The sequence below is a fragment of the Protopterus annectens genome, chromosome 10.part0 (assembly GCF_019279795.1).
Source record: "Protopterus annectens isolate FY-2018-M chromosome 10.part0, PAN1.0, whole genome shotgun sequence".
Taxonomy (NCBI): Eukaryota; Metazoa; Chordata; order Ceratodontiformes; family Protopteridae; genus Protopterus; species Protopterus annectens.
In genome coordinates this window covers 638,971,831-638,993,547 of record NC_056744.1, presented here as the reverse complement: position 1 = coordinate 638,993,547, position 21,717 = coordinate 638,971,831, and the positions used below count along the sequence as shown (strand labels likewise).

Genomic DNA, 21,717 nt, shown 5'->3' with positions numbered 1-21,717 from the left:
GAACCAGCAGCAACAGCAGATCTTCAACACCTATCCTGGAAAACTGCTTTCCTACTGGCAATTACTTCAGCAAGAAGGGTTTCAGAACTACAGGCTTTAATGGCAGTACAACCCTTCCTAATCTTCCATCAAGATAGAGTGTCCATGAGAACTAATCCTACATTTATGCCTAAGGTGGTATCCAGAGTGTCTCTAAACCAGGCAATCCACTTACCTACCTTCTTTCCCGACCCACAGAACAAGGGGGAAAGACTGCTGCATACCTTGGATGTACATAGACAGTTGCGCTACTACCTGGACAGAACCAAGGGCAATAGAAAAACTGACCAGCTTCTAGTAGCATATGCAACAGGAAGGGAAGGAAAAGCAATTTCCAAACAGACAATCTCCAAGTGGATAGGAAATTGCATAAGATTCTGTTACTCGTACCATGGAAAGCAAATTCCACTGAACATAAGGCCTCACTCCACAAGGGCTACAGCCACTACCACAGCTTTCTTACGAGGAGTGGCTACCAAGGACATTATAGAGGCTGCTACTTGGACCTCCGTGCATACATTTGCCAAGCATTATAACCTACCTCTTTACTCTAGATCCCGAGCAGGGTTTGCCACTGCTGTTTTGCAAGGGATCCTAACTACACCATAATTTCTTCTTCCTCCTCCCCTAGTTTGGCTATGGTATTCTACCCATTTGTAAGGACTGCAGATGCATCCTTGAAGGACATAGTACAGTTTTGTACCTACCATAAATGTAGATGTCCGAACAGGATAGCATCTACAGTCAGGATTACCCACCCTCCTTCCCCTCTGTGGTATTCCTAGGGTATTTGCCCACCTAATAGCTAGCTGGGGGGGGGATTTCTTATGGTATATTTGTTTGTATATATGTACATACATGCTTATTTTTTGTGTTTGCCTTCTACTTTTTGGAAACATTGGCATTTATCCAAAAATTTAGCTATCCAAGAGGGCAACTGGCATCTGGGGCAAGAAACACTGAGGAAAATGGCGTCGGCTGATGCCTTTATACCCGAAGACCAGCAGTGATGACGTTGGGTGAAGTGCGACACCAGCCGAAGCCAGACCCAGACTTTGGAATCCGGCCGACCGAAGGGCTGCCTGACGACCGGACAACCCATTTGTAAGGACTGCAGATGCTATCCTGTTCGGACATCTACATTTATGGTAGGTACAAAACTGTACTTTTTCTGCGCTTCCCTTTGGTTTATCCACTGCTCCCAGAGTTTTCACAAAATGCCTGGCTCCAGCCATTGCTGTTTGCTGACAAAGAAATATTCAAATTTACCCCTACTTAGACAATTTCCTGATTCAGGCACACAGGAAAAGCTGTTACAGCACCTGACCTTTGTAAAGGACCTACTGACCTCCCTGGGGTGTGCTATCAACGGAAAAGCAATCAAAGCTATTCCCCACACAAAAAAATTGTATTTGTGGGAGCAAGTCTGGACACAGCGTCCCAGATGGCATTCGTTACTCCAGAAAAACAAGCCTACCTGACAGGCTACTTCACTCAACTAGCCACCAGAACCCAGTTATCCGCAAGAAAAATCCTGCAAGCTGTAGGGTTCATGGCCACCTGCATTCTACTAATTCCATATGCCAGACTGCATATGAGGAAACTACAATGGTCCCTAAAAAGCCTTTGGTGTCAACACTCTCAAGACCTGGAAACTATCATACCTATGATACTCTGTCTAAGGAAAGATTTTCTTTGGTGGGCAGCAGCATGCAACCGCAACAAGGGACTTCCCTTCTCACAATCCCACGCTGCCCAGACCCCCACCACAGACTCATCAGACTTTGCCTGGGGTGCACACCTGGACAGCAGGTGCATTCAGGGCCATTGGAGCACAAATCAAATACATCTGCACATCATTCAAAGAGATACTAGCTTCAGCACACCCTGACAGCTTTCAGACCCTTACTCTGCCTGGGGCCACTAGTAATCAAAACAGACAACACCACAGTGATGTGGTATATCAACAAGCAGGGGCGAGACTCACTCTTATCCTCTCTACAGGCTCGCCATGACCCTTTGGCACACGGCCTCAGCCATGCTTATACACCTGCTAGCACAATTCCTGCCAGGCTTCCTAAACTCTCTTGGCAGACAACTTAAGCAGAAACCTGCTAGACCCACATTAGTGGCAGCTAGACCGCAGAACCTTCAACCTTGTAACACAGAAATGGGACACCCCGAAGTTGAACCTCTTTGCCTCCCACTCCAATCATCAGCTCAGCAAATTCTGCACCAGGCAACCTAATAGCAAGGCCTGGAAAGTGGATGCTTTATCCTTCCAATGGGTAAACCTCGCCATCTATGCATTTCCCCCTCTACCACTCATTTCAAGGGTACTGCTCAAAATAAGGGAGGAAAAACCAAGCCAATCTTGATTGCCCCAGACAGGCCATGCCAGCACTGCTACCCACTGCTGCGCAGCCTGTCACCATGGCACCTACCTCAGATCCCAACACTCCTGACCCAGAAGAATGGAGAATTCATGCATCCACAATTGCAGACCCTGAACCTTTCAGCCTGGCTTATTCCCTGAACTCTCCTGCAGCTGCCAGCCTAAGCAAACAAGTCCTGGATGTTATACGTGAGGCCAGACGTTTCAGCACTAGAAAAAGTTTTTTCACCTGGATGCAGATTAAGGGGAGCCAAAACAGCACAGCCCTCCCTACTTCTCATCCTGGATTATCTTGCAGACCTACTACACAGGGTCTATCCTTCTCTTCTATTAAAATTCATGCCTTTGCCATCTCTGCTCATTACAGCACAGAACCCACCTCTCTGCTCACACCCTCTCACCAAACTAAGAGGGGCTAACAACTTAAGGTCACCCTGAAGAGCTCCTACCCCAGCTTGGAACCTTAACTTTGTGTTGGAAAAGCTCACCCCCCCCATTGAGCCTGCAGCTTCAGCAGAGTTAAAATTCCTCTCTTGGAAAACAGCCTTTCTTCTGGCCATCACTTCAGCTAGAAGAGTTTCAGAGCTACAAGTACTCATGGCTGTAGTGCCCTTCATCATTTTCCATGCTGACAGGGTCTCCCTTAGAACTAACCCATCCTTCATGCCTAAAGTGGTGTCCAGTGTGGCTCTCAACCAATCCATTCATTTGCCCACCTTTTTTCTAACCCCCAAAACAAGGGGGAAAGGATTATGCACTCTCTAGATGTGCACAGGCAGCTCAGATTCTATTTGGATAGGACTAGATCTTTTAGGAAAACTGACCAATTGCTAGTCAGCTTCACAGCAGGGGCAGAGGGCAAGGCCATATCCAAACAATCTCCAAATGGATAGCACACTGCATCCATTTCCGCGACAAACAGCATGGGAAACCGCCCCCCAAAGGGGGTCAGGAAGCATTCCACCAGGGCAACCTCCACCTCTGCAGCTTTTCTCAGAGGGTTCCCCACCAGGGACATCCTGGAGGCTGCAACATGGACTTCTGTTCATACCTTCAAGCATTACCACCTACCTATCTTCTCCAAATCCAGGGCAGGCTTTGCCACCGCAGTCTTGCAGGGCATCCTAGCCAGCCCCCAGTCTTGTTTACTGCCTCCACTTTTTTCTTCAGCTTTGGGAATCAACCCAAGTGTGATGACTGCAACAGTGAAACACAAAGAATATAGTACAGTTGTGTACACTTAACCATAAATGTAGATGTTCAAGTGTATTCACTGTTGCATCCTGGTTTACCACCCTCCATTCCCCCTTGTGTCTCTCTCTCTCTCTCTTCCCCTCTCTCCTTACAGGGAATTTTTGGTATTTACTTTCTACTGGTGGTTTTCTTCCATCATAACCTAGCTCTCTATTTGGGGGCTCCTGACAGTTGGGGCAAGAAAAACTGATGTAATGACATCGGCTGCCAGATTTATACCACTGATGTCAGTCCTGGAGCGACAGCAACCGACGCAGAAATACTAAGCCTCTGGTATTCGGGTGGATTGAGGGCTACCCCTGGCAGGATCACCCAAGTGTGATGATTGCAACAGTGAATACACTCGAACATCTACATTTATGGTAAGTGTACACAACTGTACTTTATTTACACTGCTGTACTATCTGACTAGAGATGTGCCAGTTCATGTAACTTTATTTTAATTAATGCAACATTAATAATTTTAAAGTTGCATTCCCTTTTGTATCAGAAACTGTTTGATTTTTCTCTCTAAAAAAGATTATGAACATTATCTAAAATTTTTGCATTATGTGAGGTTTCTGAATTTATGATGAATCAAGCAAAGCAATTGACTTTTTATTGCATGTTCAGAATATGTTAGTGTGGGGAAGGCCCTTTCCTCCTTTGTGCACTTACAGTTGAGCACTGGATCGTGTATAATGGATTGGAGTTAGACACCATATTCCTTTACTTTGCACAAAATTGTCAGAAGGATGCCATCACCCGGTTATACTTTTCTGTTTTAATAGTGGCATTTATATTTTGTTAGGAGGCATGTGAGAAGCTGTTAATGAAAAGTAAAGCCCTGTTTGCAAAGATGTAATGCAATAGCATTGTTTTAGAGATTGTGGCAGTTTATGGTTGCACCTTTCGGAAGCACTTTAGCCGAGCTTTCTTTTGGCATTTTGAGGCAAGTTGGTCTGAGAGGAAAAGACCACTGTACTTCATGTAAGAAAATATTCCTTTAAAGTTTTTTGTATTGCTTTTAAGTAGGTTAGGTAGGTTCCCTGTGTCTAGTCCTGTTTTGATCTAGTGTGCTGGTATCTATCTGCATTGTACATAAAAGTATAATCTTTTGACTGGAATATTTTGAGATGACTGAATATATTTAGGAATTTCTACTCTCTCTTAAGTAGGCCTGCTCTTGATTTACAGTTTGTACAAACTGTGTTTCTTATCTTGTTTTTAAAAATTCAAAGTAAATATTTCTCCCATTCCATTTTCCCTTTTATAATTATTTGAATCTCTTAGCCAGAGACAGCTGACTAATGAAGGTGATTGCTTTTGTTAATAACACAGCATTTATCCATCATGAGCTGGAATGGGCAAAGTCTTGCAGGAGGCTATTATGGAATATGCAGTGAGGTCCTGTATATGTGACTTGATGCTTGAGGATTTTAAGATGTTCTTTGTGTTTCACTGTTGCAGTCATCACACTTGGGTTATCTGCCTGCAGGTAGCCCTCAGTTGGCCCGAATACCAGAGACTTAGCATTTCTGTGTTGGTTGCTGTCGCTTCAGGACTGACGTCAGTTCGTTAGGGGTTTAAAAACAGGCAGCCAATGCCATTACATCAGTCTTTCTTGCCGAGGAGCCCAAAGCAGAAGGAGTTCGCACGAGAGCCGGTCGGCCGCTACCTAAGTTTTCGTTTCTGAATGGAATCATCCTGAAGTCTTCTAAAGCTAAGTACCCCGTTCGGGATCCTTTTGTCTTGCTCTAACCGATGTCAGCAAAAGTTAACAATTGTCTCACTTGTGGAAGGCAAATACCACACCGAGATTTCCATTCTTACTGCGTCATCTCTTCAGGCCCAGACCAAGATGTACCTCGCTGTCGGTTTTGTGCTTTGTTCAATGCCCGAATTATTTGTCGTTGGGCCCTTATTGCTGCTAAATACTTTCGCTCTCGATCTCAGTATTCTGAAATGGCTTCGGTAAGCCATCCGTCTACAGATCTTCCGAAAAAACCTAAAGATAAAGACAGAGATCGCACAGGTCTAAAACTGCCGATGACGTTTCTATTAAGCTATTCGCCAGTTCGGCGGTACTCAGTGAGGTGCTTTCGCAGCTCCTGATGCCCACTTCAATGGATTCGCAGGCCGCTTCTGAGACCCATTCAGAGTCCTGTATGCCGCGAGACTCTTCTTTGACTATGGAACCTGCGGATGTCTGTGCCTTGGATGGGTCCGAAGCCGCTATGCAGGCACCGGCTTCTGAGGAAGTTCTTCGCATTACCGATATTCAACACAAACCGATGACTTTTTTCGCATCTTCAGTTCTGTTTAAAACTACTGAGTTTCTAAGGCCAAAAGTACGAGCTATGCCTAAAAAACTGACGACTCAAACTCAAGCACCTGCTTCTTTGCCACAATCTCAAATGCTTAAAATGTCAGAAGACCTGATCATGCTGATTAGGGGAAGGCAGCGTTCCCCTGCTAAGAGAAAAGGAAACCTGTCCCCAGCAGTTTTAACTGACCAAGAGTCCGACTACTGTGAGGTTTCTGTATAGGAAGACATGCCTTTATCTGCTTATGAGGATTCTGATGCAGAGGAATCCATTCCTTCTGCTTCCCCTCCAGAGGATTATTCTTTTGGTGAAACCCTACATACTTTGAGAGCATTTCCACTGGGAATGCCAAGATTACCCTCAGTCCAAAAAAGAGACTCTGGGAATTTTTAGATTTGCCACAGCATAGACCCTTAGCTATCCCTCCTGTTCTGGATGTTGTGGATGATGTCTTTATAGAATCCAGTCTAACTCTTGTTACTTTACCCCCTGCTCCAAGGAAACCAGACGGGTACTACAGAGTCCCTGACTCTCACAAGTTTCTTTTCAAAAATCCAATTGCTGACCTAGAGGTCATCTCCCAAAGGCCTAAAGGCATAAAAACTACTGCTAAGAATCCCACCCCTTCGGACAGGGATTCCTGAGATTTAGACAGATGGGGTAAAAAAGTATACACCTCTGCAACTCTCACCATTAGGGCATTGAATTGCCGATTTCACATGCTGAAATACCAGCAACATATTACGGAATTTAAGAAAAAAATATCTACCTTTCTTGACTGCGCAGAAAATAAAGAATTACAGGAGCTTATGCATTCTGCAAGCCAAGTCAGCAAGCATACCTTGCAACATGGGTTTGACGCCCTAGAAGCATCTTGCAGGGCAGCAGTCACAGGTTCTGTACTTAGAAGGCATGCTTGGGTTAAGGAGCAAACCTTGCCAGACCATGTCAAATCAAAATTACTGGACGCTCCTTTGAACAAGGACAATCTGTTTGGCACCAAAGCAGCAGAGGTTCTAAAAAAGATGGAAGAAAAGCTGAGTCTATGCAGACAGTCCAAGATTTTTTGCAAGTGCAGCCTCCAAGATTCAGTAGGCATTGCCCGTTGAAATACTGGTCCTTTCCAGCCCCCTCAAGGCAATTTCAAACTAAACCCAGGGGAAACAGACCACCCAGATTACAGTCTCGGGGTATGCAGAGATCTAAGCAATGGAGTACCTCCACTTCTAAAACAGGGAGTGCTAAGCCACCCCCTTTCGAAAGAATTCACAATGACTTTTCAACTACTCACCTCTGCCCAATTGCTCGTGCCCCTAGGAGGAAAACTTGCCCACCATGCAAAAAACTGGACCTCCATCACCAAAGACCGATGGGTCCTCAACCTTGTATCCCAGGGGTGCAAATTTTACTTCCACACACTGCCAACCCCAAAAGGGTTCCCAGACCTTCCTCCAAACTAGTGGGCAGAAACACAAAACCAAGTTCAATCCCTGCTCTCTCCATAAGGGCAATTCATCCTGTTCCTGCAGAACATTTAGGTCAAGGGTTTTATTCCAGACTTTTCCTGGTACCCAGAAAAGAGGGCACTTTGCGCCCAATCCTAGATCTTTTCATTCTAAGCACCTTTGTGGTGTTATCAAAATTCAAAATGCTCACCCTTCAGCAGCTTCTTCCTATGCTGTCCAAAGATGCCTGGTTAGCCACCCTAGACCTAAAAAAAGCCTACCTGCCCATCCCTATCAGGGACTCATGCAGGAAATATCTACGTTTCAGGGCAGGATCTATGCATTATCAGTTCTCTGCACTTCCCTTTGGCTTATCCACTGCTCCCAGAGTCTTCACAAAATGCCTGGCTCCAGCTATTGCCTAATGCAGACAGGGAAAGATTCAAATGTACCCTTACTTGGACAATTGCCTGATAGGCAGACAGTCAGGAAAAGCTGTTGCAGCACATGACATTTGTAAAGGATCTTCTAACCTCCCTGGGGTACACTTTCAACGAAAAGAAATCAAAACTAGCCCCCAGTCAAAAGATTGTATTCCTGGGAGCAAGCTTGGACACAGCATCCCAGATGGTATTCGTTACTCCAGAAAAACAAGCCCATCTAGCAGGCTACTTTGCTCAAATGGCCACCAGAACCCAGCTATCCGCAAGGAAAATCCTGCAGGCTTTAGGGTTCATGGCCTCTTGCATTCTACTATTTCCATATGCCGGACTGTATACGAGGAAACTTCAGTGGTACTTAAAAGTCTTTGGTGCCACCATTCTCAGGAGCTGGAAACCATCATACCTATCATACTTTGTCTAAGGACAGAGTTTCTTTGGTGGGCAGCAGCATGCAGCCACAACGAGGGACTTCCCTTTACACAACCCCATGCCGCCCAGACCCTAACCACAGATGCATCAGACTATGACTGGGGGGCACATCTGGACGACAATTGCATTCAGGGCCACTGGAACCCATATCAAATTCATCTGCACATCAGCCAAAAAGAGATAGTTCAGCACGCTCTGATAGCTTTCAGATCCCTACTCTTACTGGGACCCCTGCTAATAAAAACCAACAACACCACAGTGATGTGATACATCAAAAAGTAGGGGGGAACCCACTCTGCAGGTTAGCGATGACCCTGTGGAACACAGCCTTGTCCATGCATATTCATCTGCAAGCTCAGTTCCTGTCTGGAAAAGAAAACTCTGGCAGACTACTTAAGCAGAAATATCCTAGACCCATGCGAGTAGAAATTAGACCCCAACACTTTCAGTCTTCTAAACCAAAAATGGGGGACCCCAGAGGTGGACCTTTTTGCCTCCCCCTACAATCAGCAGCTCAGCAAATTCTGCACCAGGACACCTCACATCAGGGCCTAGAACGTGGATTCCCTATCCTTCCAGTGGGTAAACCTCTCAATCTATGCATTTCCCCCTCTGCTTCTTCTTACAAGAGTATTACTCAAGATAAAGACAGGAAAGACCAAGGGCAATCCTGATTGCCCCAGACTGACCACGCCAGCACAGGTACCCACTCCTATGCAGTCTGTCACCGGCACCACCATGTCATCTACCCCAGATCCCAACCCTCCTCACTCAGCAGGAGGGACAGATCTTGCATCCGCAACTGCAAAACCTGAACCTTGCAGCCTGGCTTATTCCTTGAATTCTCCCCCAGTGGCCAGCCTAAGCAAGCAGGTGCTGGACATCATTCTTGATGCCAGAAGACCCAGTACAAGGAGATCCCATGCTAAGTGGAAAAGGTATTGTTCCTGGATTCAGTCTAAAGGAGCAGACACAGCACTGCCCTCCTTACCTCTAACCTTGGATTACCTTTCAGATCTACTCCACAGAGGCCTATCCTTCTCTTCCATTAAGATCCATGCCTCTGCCATCTCGGTTTATTACAACACTGAGGCACCTCTCTTCTCTCACCCTCTCATCAAACAGTTCCTGAGAGGGGCCAACAACTTAAGGCCACCAAGGAGAGCCCCCACCCCTGCTTGGGACATTAACTTTGTGCTGGAAAAGCTCACGCTACCCCCCTTTGAGCCTGCAGCATCAGTAGAGTTAAAATCTCTCTCTTGGAAAACAGCCTTGCTTCTGGCCATCACTTCAGCTAGAAGAGTGTCTGAGCTACAAGCACTTATGGCTGTGGAATCCCTCTTTATTTTTCATGCTGACAGGGTCTTTCTCAGGCTTAACCCTACTTTGATGCCTAAAGTGGTGTCCAGTGTGGCTGTCATCCAATCTCTCCATTTGCCTACCTTCTTCCCTAATCCTAAAAATAAACTGGAAAGGATCCTGCACTCTTAAGATGTGCACAGACAGCTCAGATTCTACCTTGACAGGACCAGTTACTAGTCAGCTTTGCACCAGGGGCAGAGGGCAAGGCCATATCAAAACAAACCATCTCCAAATGGATAGCACACTGTATCCATTTCTGTTACAAACACCATGGGAAACCACCCCCTCTGGGGGTCAGAACGGATTCCACTAGGGCAATTTCAACCTCTACAGCATTCCTCAGGGGAGTCCCTACCAGGGGCATTCTGGAAGCTGCTACTTGGAGTTTTGTTCCCACCTTCACCAAGCATTACCACCTGCCTATCTTTTCCAAATCCAGGGCAGGTTTTGCAACAGCAGTCCTGCAGGGCATATTAGCCAGCTCCAACTCTTCTTGACTGCCTCCACCCATACTTCAACTTTGGGAATTACCCCAAGTGTGATGACTGCAACAGTGAAACACCACCCCCGGTCAAAGAAACCACAGTGAAAAACTTTTCAAAAGCAAACTTCACGTTACTTAAGACCGAGGTGGGAAGTTTCAAAGCTCCCATGCTACAGGATAATGCTGTAAAAGCTGCAAAATCCTTTAATTCACTCTATGGGCACCTACAAGAATGCATGGATCATGCTATCCCAATCAAAACCAAGACTCACTTCTCCAAGAAAAGGAAACCGTTCTGGTGGACCCCTGCCATAAACAAGCTATACAATAGAAGGAGGAAACTAGTACAGAAAGGAGTAAAATCCCAAGAAGGGAAGACATCCCTGATCAGTATCAGCAAGAAACTACGTTCCTTCATAAAGTCATCCAAGGCTAGCTTCGAAAGAAAAATTGCCATGGACTCCAAAGATAACCACAAGGCATTCTTTAGCTATGTCAAGAATCTAAGTGGCAATTCTCAGATCTGCTTGGAGTTAGTGCAGAATTGCACAAAATACATTGAACCGACCGATATAGCCAACATCCTGGCAGACAGGTTCAGTGCAAACTTCAACCCCCTCTCACCCCCAAAAGGGCCCATAACAGTACCAGAAGAATGTAGTGCCCCTGAAATCACAGACGCTCAGGTTAAAACAGCCTTCTCCAAAGCCAAAGACACAGCATCAGTGGGACAGGACGGTGTCTCAGGCTGCGTCCTACTCTAGCTCAAAGATGAACTAACCCCTCACCTAAACACACTTTTTAAATTCGGCCTCTCCACAGGCTACATGCCCATAGAGTGGCGCACAGCAACGTTATTCCGCTCCACAAAGGTGGAGCCACAACGGACCCCAGGAACTATCGCCGTATAAGCCTGACTAGCTTGGTCTGCAAAGCTATGGAGCGTATCATCCTGAATCTCATTAACAGAGACATTGGGAACCTCCAAACACTGGACCCTACCCAGTTCGGCTTTGTAAAGGGCAGATCATGCCTCCTAAACCTGGTGGACTTCTTTGAGTCGGTTACCAAAGCTATAGACGAGGGAAAGGTGGTCCACACAGTCTGCCTAGATCTCGCAAAGGCCTTCAACACCATTCCCCACTCAGGTATTCTAGACAAGCTCTCCAGCCTGAACATAAACCCCTACATCACGAGATGGGTTGCCAACTGGCTCACAGACAGAACCCACATTGTAAGAGTTGCAGGAGCTAGGTCTGACTAAACCGGTTACAAGTGGCATTCCCCAGGGCTCAGTCCTAGGACCCCTCCTGTTCGGCATATACTTCTCAGAGGTACAGGCAAGCACAGGAGGACTATGGCTGACCATGTTCACAGACGACTGCAAACTAGGGGCTATAATTGACTCTCCGGCTGACACAGACATCCTCCAAATGGGTCTAACTGAGACAGATACCTGGTGTCAAAACCATGGCTTCAATCTAAATGCCAAAAAGTGCATAGTCATCCCCTTTGGAAAAAACAAAGTACCCACAAACTACCACATAGGTGGTAGCCCCCTAAATACAGAAGACGTAATAAGGGATCTGGAGACCCAATGAGATAGTAATCTCTCCTTTAATAATCACATTGCCAAAGTGGTTAGAAAATCCATCTATGTGGCCCACCTAATCACAAAAGGGTTTGCATCCAGATCGAAAGAGGTCATTGGACCCTCTATGCATCACTCATCAGACCCATCATAGAGTACAGTGCCCCATTTGGGATGTACCTTACAAGACACTTGCAACAACTGGAAAGACCACAGAAGTACCTCACCAAGAGGATCACTGGCCTCAAGCAGATGCCCTATGCAGCTCAACTGAAAAAAACTCTAGATGTACTCTGTTGCCTACCGCCTACTCAGAGGTGATCTCTGCCTGACATACAAGGCCATGTCCAACCCAGAACTGATAGACATGCTTCACCTAAAGAAAACCCTATCCCTCGAGCCACATGCTTTTAGGATCTAAACCTCACCACAGCAATAAGTAGGACATGCTGGAGGGATAGATTCCTGTCCCAGAGACTTCCCATGCTCTGGAACAAGATTCCAATCTACATTAGGCAGAGCTCCTTGCTAACCCTCTTCAAGAGAAACCTTGACGAGTTGGTGGGAAACAGAAAGTTTACCCCAGAGATCACTTCAATGGCTCTGCTGGACAGAGGCACAGGGAACTAATCTAAGGAGGCGGCGAAAGCCAACACATTCTGGCTAGGCTTATAAATGCCTTCAGGCAGATAACCTAGTACCTACTTATGAACCTAAGAACATAGTACAGTTGTCTACACTTACCATAAATGTAGATGTTCGATTGTATTCACTGTTGCAGTCCTGGTTTCCCACCCTCCAACCCCCTTGTCTCTATTACTCACCCCTTACAGGGCTATTGGTATTTACTTTTTACTGGTGGTGTTTTTTCCACCATATTTTGGCTCCCTATTTGGGGAGCTCCTGACATTTGGGGCAAGAAAAACTGATGTAATGGTGTCGGCTGCCTGTTTTTATACCCCTGACGAACTGACGTCAGTCAACCAACACAGATATACCAAGTGTCTGATATTCGGGACGACTGAGGGCTACCTGCAGGCAGATAACCCAAGTGTGATGATTGCAACAGTGAATACACTCTAACATCTACATTTATGGTAAGTACACTGTATTTTCTGTGTACCTCTTCTTATCTGTAACTTCTTTATGAAAACATTGATAGCATTCTTTTTAAGTATATATTTTAGTGTTTTTTTGTGATTGCCGCTTACTGAGATTGTTTATATTCTAGGATATATTCCAAGAGCTTGGTTTAGCACAATAATGGATCTTTCTGAAGATAGGTAAGTAATAATTGCATTGTTTTACCTACAATAGCTGTTAAAAAGGAGCTGTTACTGAAAATGTAAGCAGTGTTTCTACTTAGATAACAGATTTGTGGGTATACTGGTGGTAGTTGTGTAGTGTTCATTGATCTTAAGGAAACAGAAGATGAGGACTGTTTCCAGAAAATTTATGTTTAGGAGAGTAAGTACACTGTGCATGCATCAGTTATTTTCTTCTGCAATTGTATAGTAGGCATTGTTCTTTCCATTACATTTGCATTCTGAAGGTTAGCTGTTGAAGGCGGCTGGTTAGTCTCATGGATGGGAGGCTTTCTTTTTCTAAATTCTGCATGTCCTACTTGTGTCAAGAGTGGGATTTTGCCGGTTTCCTTTCACGTTCCAGAGGCATACAGGCAGGTAGACTGTGTGTGTGTGTCCTGAAAGGAAATGACAGCTTTTTTTTTTTTTTTTTTAACAACTTTATTAAATTCTCACTTAAGGCGTAGGCAAACACATTATTAGAAAAAAAAGCCATAACTTTATTTTCATGCATTATAAATTACATGTGATATATTTCTTTTGAACAATTATTTAAGCTAACATTACATAAGTTGCTGACTTCCTGCCTTCTCTTAAACCTCGGTTGTACTGAACATTATTCTGCATGTATTGGCCCACACGTTTCATTCATTTCTTATGTCATTTACACCTTCCCTTTCCTAAAGATCCCACAACTGGTTCTTTTACCTCCTTTACAATATTCGGTTCTTGAAGTGCAATTGCTTTACTTTTTGATTTCCGTTTTCTAGTAAATGCTGTTTTGTAGCCATTAACATTAAAGTTAATAAGGTTTGCTATGTCTAGGCAATTCAGTTCCTGTGTTCCAGCTCAAAGGAATCTTTTCCTTAGTTACATCCATTTCTTCCCTCAACATTTTCACAGAATACTCTGTAGAGAATTTTTAAAGTCTGTAAATTTGTTTCACTTCAAAGATATTCTCATTTATCCATTTTCCCATCAAACCTCCAGCATTTGTTGTCTGAGTCGGGGGGGAGGGAGCTGAGGGTTGTTTTAGGGGGTTGGATACAATGACTGAGTGGGGTGGTGGTAGTGATGATGCCTGTCTGGATAGGAGTCTGAAGTGACTGCTTATAAAGGGGTGATTACCTTTTTTAGGTACAGAAGGACTGCAGTTGCTGCTGCTGTAGCCACTACTGTCTTATCTACACAAAAGGGTTGCTTATTATCGTGGGCTAGGTGGAAGATTGCTGTAATTTTTGCTGCAAAGCTGTCTAATCTGTGTTGAATGAGGCTACAGACTGAGTATAGAATTTTGTATGATTCAAGTAAGGCTTCCTATGTAAAAAGCTCTTATGCACACTACCAACTGTCAAGGGAGACCTTTGCTGGTGTTGTCCTGAGCACAGCTCAGTGTAGATTGTAGGGGACAAGCTAGGAGAGTAAACCAGTTTAAAAAGGCTGAAAGTAGAACCACTGGAGCTTTGTAACACAAATCTTACAGCAAATCACAGTGCTCTCACTATTGTGAGTCTAAACTACACAACTGTGGTCCTACCTTGGCTAGAATTTCAAGTAATTGTACCCATTTCTTTGAGAACAGGGAAGCCAGTAACATCTGTGTTCCTAGCAGGACTAGAATTTCAAGCTACAGTAGTTATTTCTGTAGAGGATAAGGAACCAATAACAACTGTATCAAACAGAAGACGGAGGCAATGTAACAAACCGAAAAGAAACATTTAGAGCAGTAACACGGTAGACTCCTGTTGAAACAGGAGGTAGGGGCCTTTCTTTTACCCATCGCCATTCCCTAACCCACCCTTCCCTTCTTTACCGTCCACCCCTTTTCCACACTTAGACAAGCTGTGAAATTCTTTACCATTATACAGCTCCATGAGAAATGGTAATAAATAGCTATTTGGCAAACAGCCACTTGTAATAAAAGGTAGTGTATATGCAGCTTAAACCCCCAAAGCCGTTTGCCCCTCATCAGATACATTCATACTACAAACAAAAAAGCCATTAAGAGAATAAAACTTGTAGTTAGCTGTACCAAATAAATCACCCACTCTAATTTTGTGACAGTTACTTCTACTCCTATTCAGTACCTGACTTTGCAGGCAAATCCTTTATTGAAAAGCACCACAAATTGCTACCCATAGCACTTTATCTATAAACACTTCCAAATAATACTAATTTAATAACATTAACTCATTCTGATGCAACTACCATCATGTAATGGTGCCTCAAAGAGAGGTCTATTCTATGATTCAGCTCCACAAAGAAATATCACCTGAAGTTTGCCACATGTATCATATATCCAAAAATATGAAACCGTACTGAAAACAGTTACTTAAAATCTCTTACTCACGAATAGTACTTTTTGATCTGCACATTAAACACAGTTTCCCCATAACATATTTGCTTTCTGTCACTCCAAAGAACCGGTTTAGCCAGCTGTATCCTAATACCCTTCTTTATTGCTTTCTAATTGTTCTACGTAGAACTGTTACTTTTTTATTCATCACACAAAATAAACTGTTCCATCCACACTTGTACACATTTCCTCATAACACATTTACTGTCTTTATTTATTTGCTTGCTTTTGCCAACTGTAAAAGTCCAACTGGATACAGAAACCCTTTTTGGAGGTAACTCTGGGAGAAAAACTTCATATGATATGCTGAATATAGTGATGCAAGAACTGCAAGCTAGGCATATTTGAGTACGTGGAGGAGTCTGGCAGTTAGTACAGAGGATTAAAGCTCCAACTTGGTAATGAGGTGCTTCTTGTACAAAGGGTTCATAGTTTCATTGTTTCCACCTTTATTTACTGTGTGACCTTGAGCAAGTCACTTAACCAGACTGTTGAGGGGCAATTGAGAATTTGTGCTGGGTTCCTCAATGGTCTCCTAGACTGCATGCCTCGCAGCTACCTACATAACCTTAGCTGTGGTAATAGTGGAGTTATAAGAACAGACTTAATTCATACGTTCATGTACAAATATATTTATTTTATTATATTTATTTTATTTTACATTTGTTGACCGGGATAGTCCGACTGGATACATGTCCATTTTCAGCAGAGGCCCTGAGAGAAAAGCTCCAAATTTAACAAACAGATAAAGACAAGCAAGTTACAGTATATGTACAGACAATATTGTATTAACATACAAGTTACGGTCTCACATTTCAAGCTTATGAAGAATACAGTTTATATACAGAAATATATGCGAATATGTTCATTTCTCTTATCAAACCTATAGGTGCAGCTTATATACAGAGTATCTGCAAAGATATTACAGTTTCTCTTTTCAAACCTTTTCGTGTAAGAGGTTAGTTGCTATGAATAAGAAATTTCAGGGATATGGAAGTAGATGACGCTTTAGTCAGGGTTAAAGCAAGGACATAACCAGTGAGTTTTAAAATACTGGGTTAGATTTTTTTTTAACTGATTAAGGGAGGGGTTCAGAGTAAGGTCAGATGGGAGCGAATTCCAGATTTTGCCTACTGAATCTGCAAACAAAGATTCTCCAGATAGGTTGTTAGCTTTAACAGATTGAACCAAAAGTTTTGTAGAAGAATGAAGAGGCCTAGCGTTTTTGTAGGGATGGATAATGTTTTTAAGGGAGGGTGTTTTTTCTGGATGGTTAATAACCTTGAATGCTACAATAAGTTGATTAAATTAAATTGAATTAGCCTGGGGAGTTCTAGCCAACCTAAGAGGTGTAGGTTTTGACAATGGTGTGTCCTTTAGGGAGTTCCTGTGGCAAACCTGGCAATTTGATTGTAGCGCTAGAGAGTTTGCTGAGATCAGTTTTGTTCAAGGTAGTGAGTATTGGTGAGGCATAGAGTAGAGTTAAAAGCAGATAGGTACGGGTAATGGGAGTCCTAGCTAGAGGGGTGAGAAAAGGTTTGTTTTTGTATAGGGAGCCAAGTTTTTTTATTAACGGTTTTAATAGTTTGGTTTACATGCATATCATATTTGATGTTTGTCTATTATAACACCCAGGAGTTTTGTATACATATCTGGTGAGATTATGGTCCCATTATTAGATGTTATAGTAAACGAAAGTTGAGAGGATTTGCGAGTAGGGGAGAAGAGCAATAGCTTTGTTTTATTAGGGTTTAATATCAGCTGTTGATTAGAGATCCAGTTTTCCACTGTATTAAAGGTTTTCTGGGTTAAATTAAGGAGATCTGTAGGGGTAGAGGCTGAGCAGATCAGGGTGGAGTCATCGGCATATTGTATACATGTTGCATCTGGGATTACAGTGTGGAGGTCATTGATAAAGAGCGAGAAAAGAAGGGGACCTAATATGGAGCCTTGAGGGACACCAAGGGTAATGGGGAGAAGGGTGGAGAGTTTGTCTTGCCAAAGGACAGCCTGTTGTCTTCCACTAAGATGAGATTGAAACCATTGTATAGCATGGTTGTTTAGGGATATTTTATTTAGGGTAATTAAAGTAGCTGGTGGTTAACCATCTCAAAGGCCTTGGAAAGGTTGAGAAACAGGGCAGAAGATAGTTTGTTTTTGTTACGGATGGAATTTATGACATTAGAAAAGGAGAGGAGGGCTGAGGTGGTACTGTGCTGTGGTCTAAATCCATGCTGGGAGTTGGCCAGAAGATTATTTTGAATAAGGTAGTGTAAGAGTTGTTTATGGATACACTTTTCCATAATTTTAGCCAGAGGGGAAAGGATAGCTATTGGTCTGTAGTTTGACAATTCAGTGGAGCTGCCACCTTTATGGAGTGGTTAGACATGGGTTATTTTCTAGATAGAGGGGATAGGGGCTTCAGTTATGGTTCTGTTTAGCAAAATAATGACAGGGTATGCTATGACATCAGCAGCTTTTTGCAGGTAGTCTGCAGGGAGGAGGTCAGCTGAAAGGGTGGTTGGTTTGAGTTTTTTCATTAGGGCTCTAATGAGTGAAGTCGGAACTTTTTGGAAGCTAAAGGAGAGATTGTCACTGGGTTTAAGGGTTTCAGCGTTAGGACAAGTGGGCTTAAGTTTGCTAGCAAGGGCCTGGATGGTTTCTGTGAAGAAACTGATGGAAGGTTTTGGCAATGGACTCTGGCGATTTTTGGGTAGGGGCTGAGGGGGTTGGAGTAGTGGATTGCCCTGGGTGGAGGAGTTTAATACCTGCCCAGAACTTCTGTGGCTTGTTGTGGTGTATCTGCTGTAGATGGCAGAAATAGTTTTTTTTTGTCTAGTAATATGGATTTTTTTGTATCATTCCTATATTGTCAAAATTTGAGTTGATCTTGTGGGGCTTTAGAGGTGCGCCAGGTGTTCCAGGCATTATTTCTTTGGGTGATCTTTAGTTTGGTTTCTTTAGTGAGCCAGGGGGCAACTTTTGTTTTAATTCTTATAGAAGGTGCAGGTGCATGGTTGTCAGGGATGGCCAGTGTTACTGCCTCATCTAGTGGTAGTTGTTTTAGAATTGACCAATTGCATAATTTAATTTTTTCTAGGACTTTATTAAGGTTGAAGTTTTTGTTATTTCTTATTGTTTTATATGTGGGTAGATGTGGACATTCAAATTTATGCCCAATAGTATACGTTAAGAAATGGTCACTTAGATCTGTAGGGAGAGTACCTGATTTGTACATGTGGTGGGGGCTATTAATTAGTATCCAGTCCAGGATACTTTATTTTATTGTTAAGCTTGCTGATCCTAGTACTGGAGGTTATAGTTTGTGTAAAACCATGTAGGTTTACATGGGTGGTTGGGGTGTCTGCAGTGCAGGTATTCCAATCTATATTGAGGTCCCCTAGAACAATGGTCTCTTAGGGATAGGCATTGCCAGTAGAGGATGTCTTCTAGGGTCCCTGGGTTATTACCTGGGGGAATATAGACACATACTATGTTTCTACATTTGTTTTTATTTATTTGTAGTTTGGAAATCATAATTTCTGCTTTGTTAAATGTAGGTGGTTGAAGGTTGTCTGGAGTAACATTTAGGGTAGTTTTATAGAGAACAGCAACCACTCCCCCTTTCCTGGTAGTACGATCTAGCCTGAGTATATTATACCCTGGAGGTAGAATTTCATTATCTGGCGTAGTGAAAGATTTGTGTGTGTGTATAGATATATATATTTATAATGTGATACACACACACACACACACACACACACACACACACACACACACACACACAGATATGCAGTCTGGTTTGTCAAAGTTATGCAATAATACAATATATCTGGAGGCTTTGAAAGATTGGCCATATGGCTAGTTTGCATGAATGGAAAAAAAACTTCAGCTCCAGTAAATCGTATTCTTTAAGATCCTGTAAGAGACTTTTACTTCAGTATGCCTCCCTTTAACGCATTTAATCTCTCCTTCTGGAGAGGTCAAATGCATTGTACTTGCTTTCTAATTCCTCCTGAATTTTTAATTAACCTTTTTTATCACACATTAGAAGCCAACTCATTTCATTTCTGCTAATTATGTACGTTTACCATCCCATCATCTGCTAATGACCTCCCAGCTAGAAAACACATGCCTCCTTTGCAAATGAGTTGCACTAATCTGTCTTTTTAACATATCTTCCTGATGTAAACATACTTGGTCCCATACCGCTGACACATTTGCACAATTAGACTTTTGATTAATACCTTTAGTCTTCTAATAAATAGTTTGAAACATACCCTGGACTTCAAGGATCTGCTATCCATAACCTAGTTAAACAAGCAAATATAGTTTTACTTAGTGCAAGGAACATAAACACACTGGGTCACCTTTTGTGCTCACCCACACCTCTGATGCAGTGTGCATCAGAGATTTGTCTCTGAAAAATGATGTTCCAGCCTTAAAAGTTCTTTCCTAGGTAGAGCTACCTGTTTAGCAGTAGTTCAGGAAATAGCTGAGTGGAAAAATGCTAATTAAATAAATTGATCAGCCATCAAGCCCAAAAATGCATCCAAAATGATTACAGCCCTAACAGATAAATTATAAATCTGCAAATGTTCATCGTGTTACCCTGCTGCAGTCATCACACTTGGGTTATCCTGTCGTCAGGCGGTCCCGCAGTTGGCCGGATTTCCAAAGTCTTGGTCTGACGTCGGTTGCTGTCGCCTCATCCCTGACGTCAGTGCGCCAGGGATACATATATTGCAACCGACGCCATTTTCTTCAGTCTTTCTTGCCGCGCGGTGCCCGAAGCAGAAGCAGTTCGCAAGTGCCGGTCAGCCGACTTCTGAGATTTTCGAATTCGAATTTCAGACCAAAGTCTTCTATAAAGCTAAGTACCCCGTTGGGGAAACTTTTCTTGCCTCAGACCGATGTCAGAAAAAGTTAACAATTGTATTTCTTGTGGGAAGCAAATACCTCATAAGGATTTTCATTCTTATTGCATACCTTGCCTAGGCCCTGATCACGACGTCACTTCTTGTCGTTTTTGTGCTAGATTTAATAAACGTACTATTAAAAGACGATTTGATTTCGCACCACACTTTTTTGGTAGAAAATTTAACTATAACATGTCATCGGAGCTACCGACTACCGGCGTGCACAAAAAACGCAGGGACAAGGACCGACAGCCCAGGCCTTAGCCCGATTCCGAAGCCTCGGTTGATCCGGTCTCCGGTTATCAGTGAGGCTCCGATGCAGCCTCTGACTACCGCAGTTCTGGAACCCGAGACCGCTACAGACATTTTGTCGGAATGTACTAGGCCGACGCCGCCTTTTATTTCAGGCCCTACCGACAATTTACCTTCCAAGGACGTCAGTACTTCTGAAACGCCATCGGTTTCTGAAGGCGTTTTCAGACTGATGACTCTTTCAGTCAAAACGTTTTCCAAGTCGAAGACTCCTTCTAAATCGAAAAAAGGCTTCACTTCAGTCACCTGTTCAAGGCCCTATGCCTAAGAAACAGATGCTCAAAATGGCAAAAGATTTGATTTCTCTTATCAGGGGTTCACAGCCTCCTCCTGACAAAAGGCCTAGACAAGAGGAAGAATCTGTTTCCTCTGAACAACTGTCTATTTCTTCGGATTCCTCTGGGGACCAAGACTATTCCTTCACTCCTTATGAAGATTCTGATGCTGAGGAATCTATTCCCTCCGCTTCCCCTCTAGAAGATTACTCTTTTGGGGAAACTTTACACACTATGAGGGAACATTTTCACTGGGCAGGACAGGATTACTCTGATTCCAAGAAAAGTCTGAGAGAGTTTCTTTTACTCCCCCAACACAGACCTCTAGCCATCCTCCTGTTTTGGACATTGTGGATGATGTCTACTTAGAATCCAGTTTCAACCCTGACTCTATTCCTCCTGCCAAGCCTGACAGATACTACAGAGAACCTGATTCCCACAAATTCCTTTACAAAAGCCCAGTAGCTGACCCAGAGACCATCTCCCAGGGTCCCAAGGGGGCTAAGGCTTCCATGGCTAAAAATCCAGTACCTTCTGAAAGGGATTCAAGAGCACTAGACAGATGGGGGGAAAAAGGTTTAAACCTCAGCCACTTTAGCTATGAGAGCACTAAACTGTCAATTTCATATGCTTAAGTATCAGCAATTTCTGATCTCTCAGTTAAAACAAAAGATAACCACCTTACCTCAACAATCTGAAATTAAAGTAGTACAGGATTTGTTGCATGCCACCGAGCAGTTGGGCAAACATACCTTATAATGTGGGTTTGATTCTTTAAAGGCCTCCTGCAGAGCAGCTGTCAC

General features: G+C 43.4%; 1 protein-coding gene across 1 annotated transcript in view; it reads left to right on the top strand.

The window, feature by feature from the left end:
- The window catches only part of NDC1 (NDC1 transmembrane nucleoporin), a 2,145,343-nt gene that overhangs the window by 611,009 nt on the left and 1,512,617 nt on the right, over nucleotides 1-21,717 (top strand). The window contains exon 7 of the mRNA XM_044085460.1: nucleotides 12,980-13,031. Within this exon, the coding sequence (XP_043941395.1) occupies nucleotides 12,980-13,031 (52 nt within the window). The remainder of the gene's footprint in view (nucleotides 1-12,979; nucleotides 13,032-21,717) is intronic.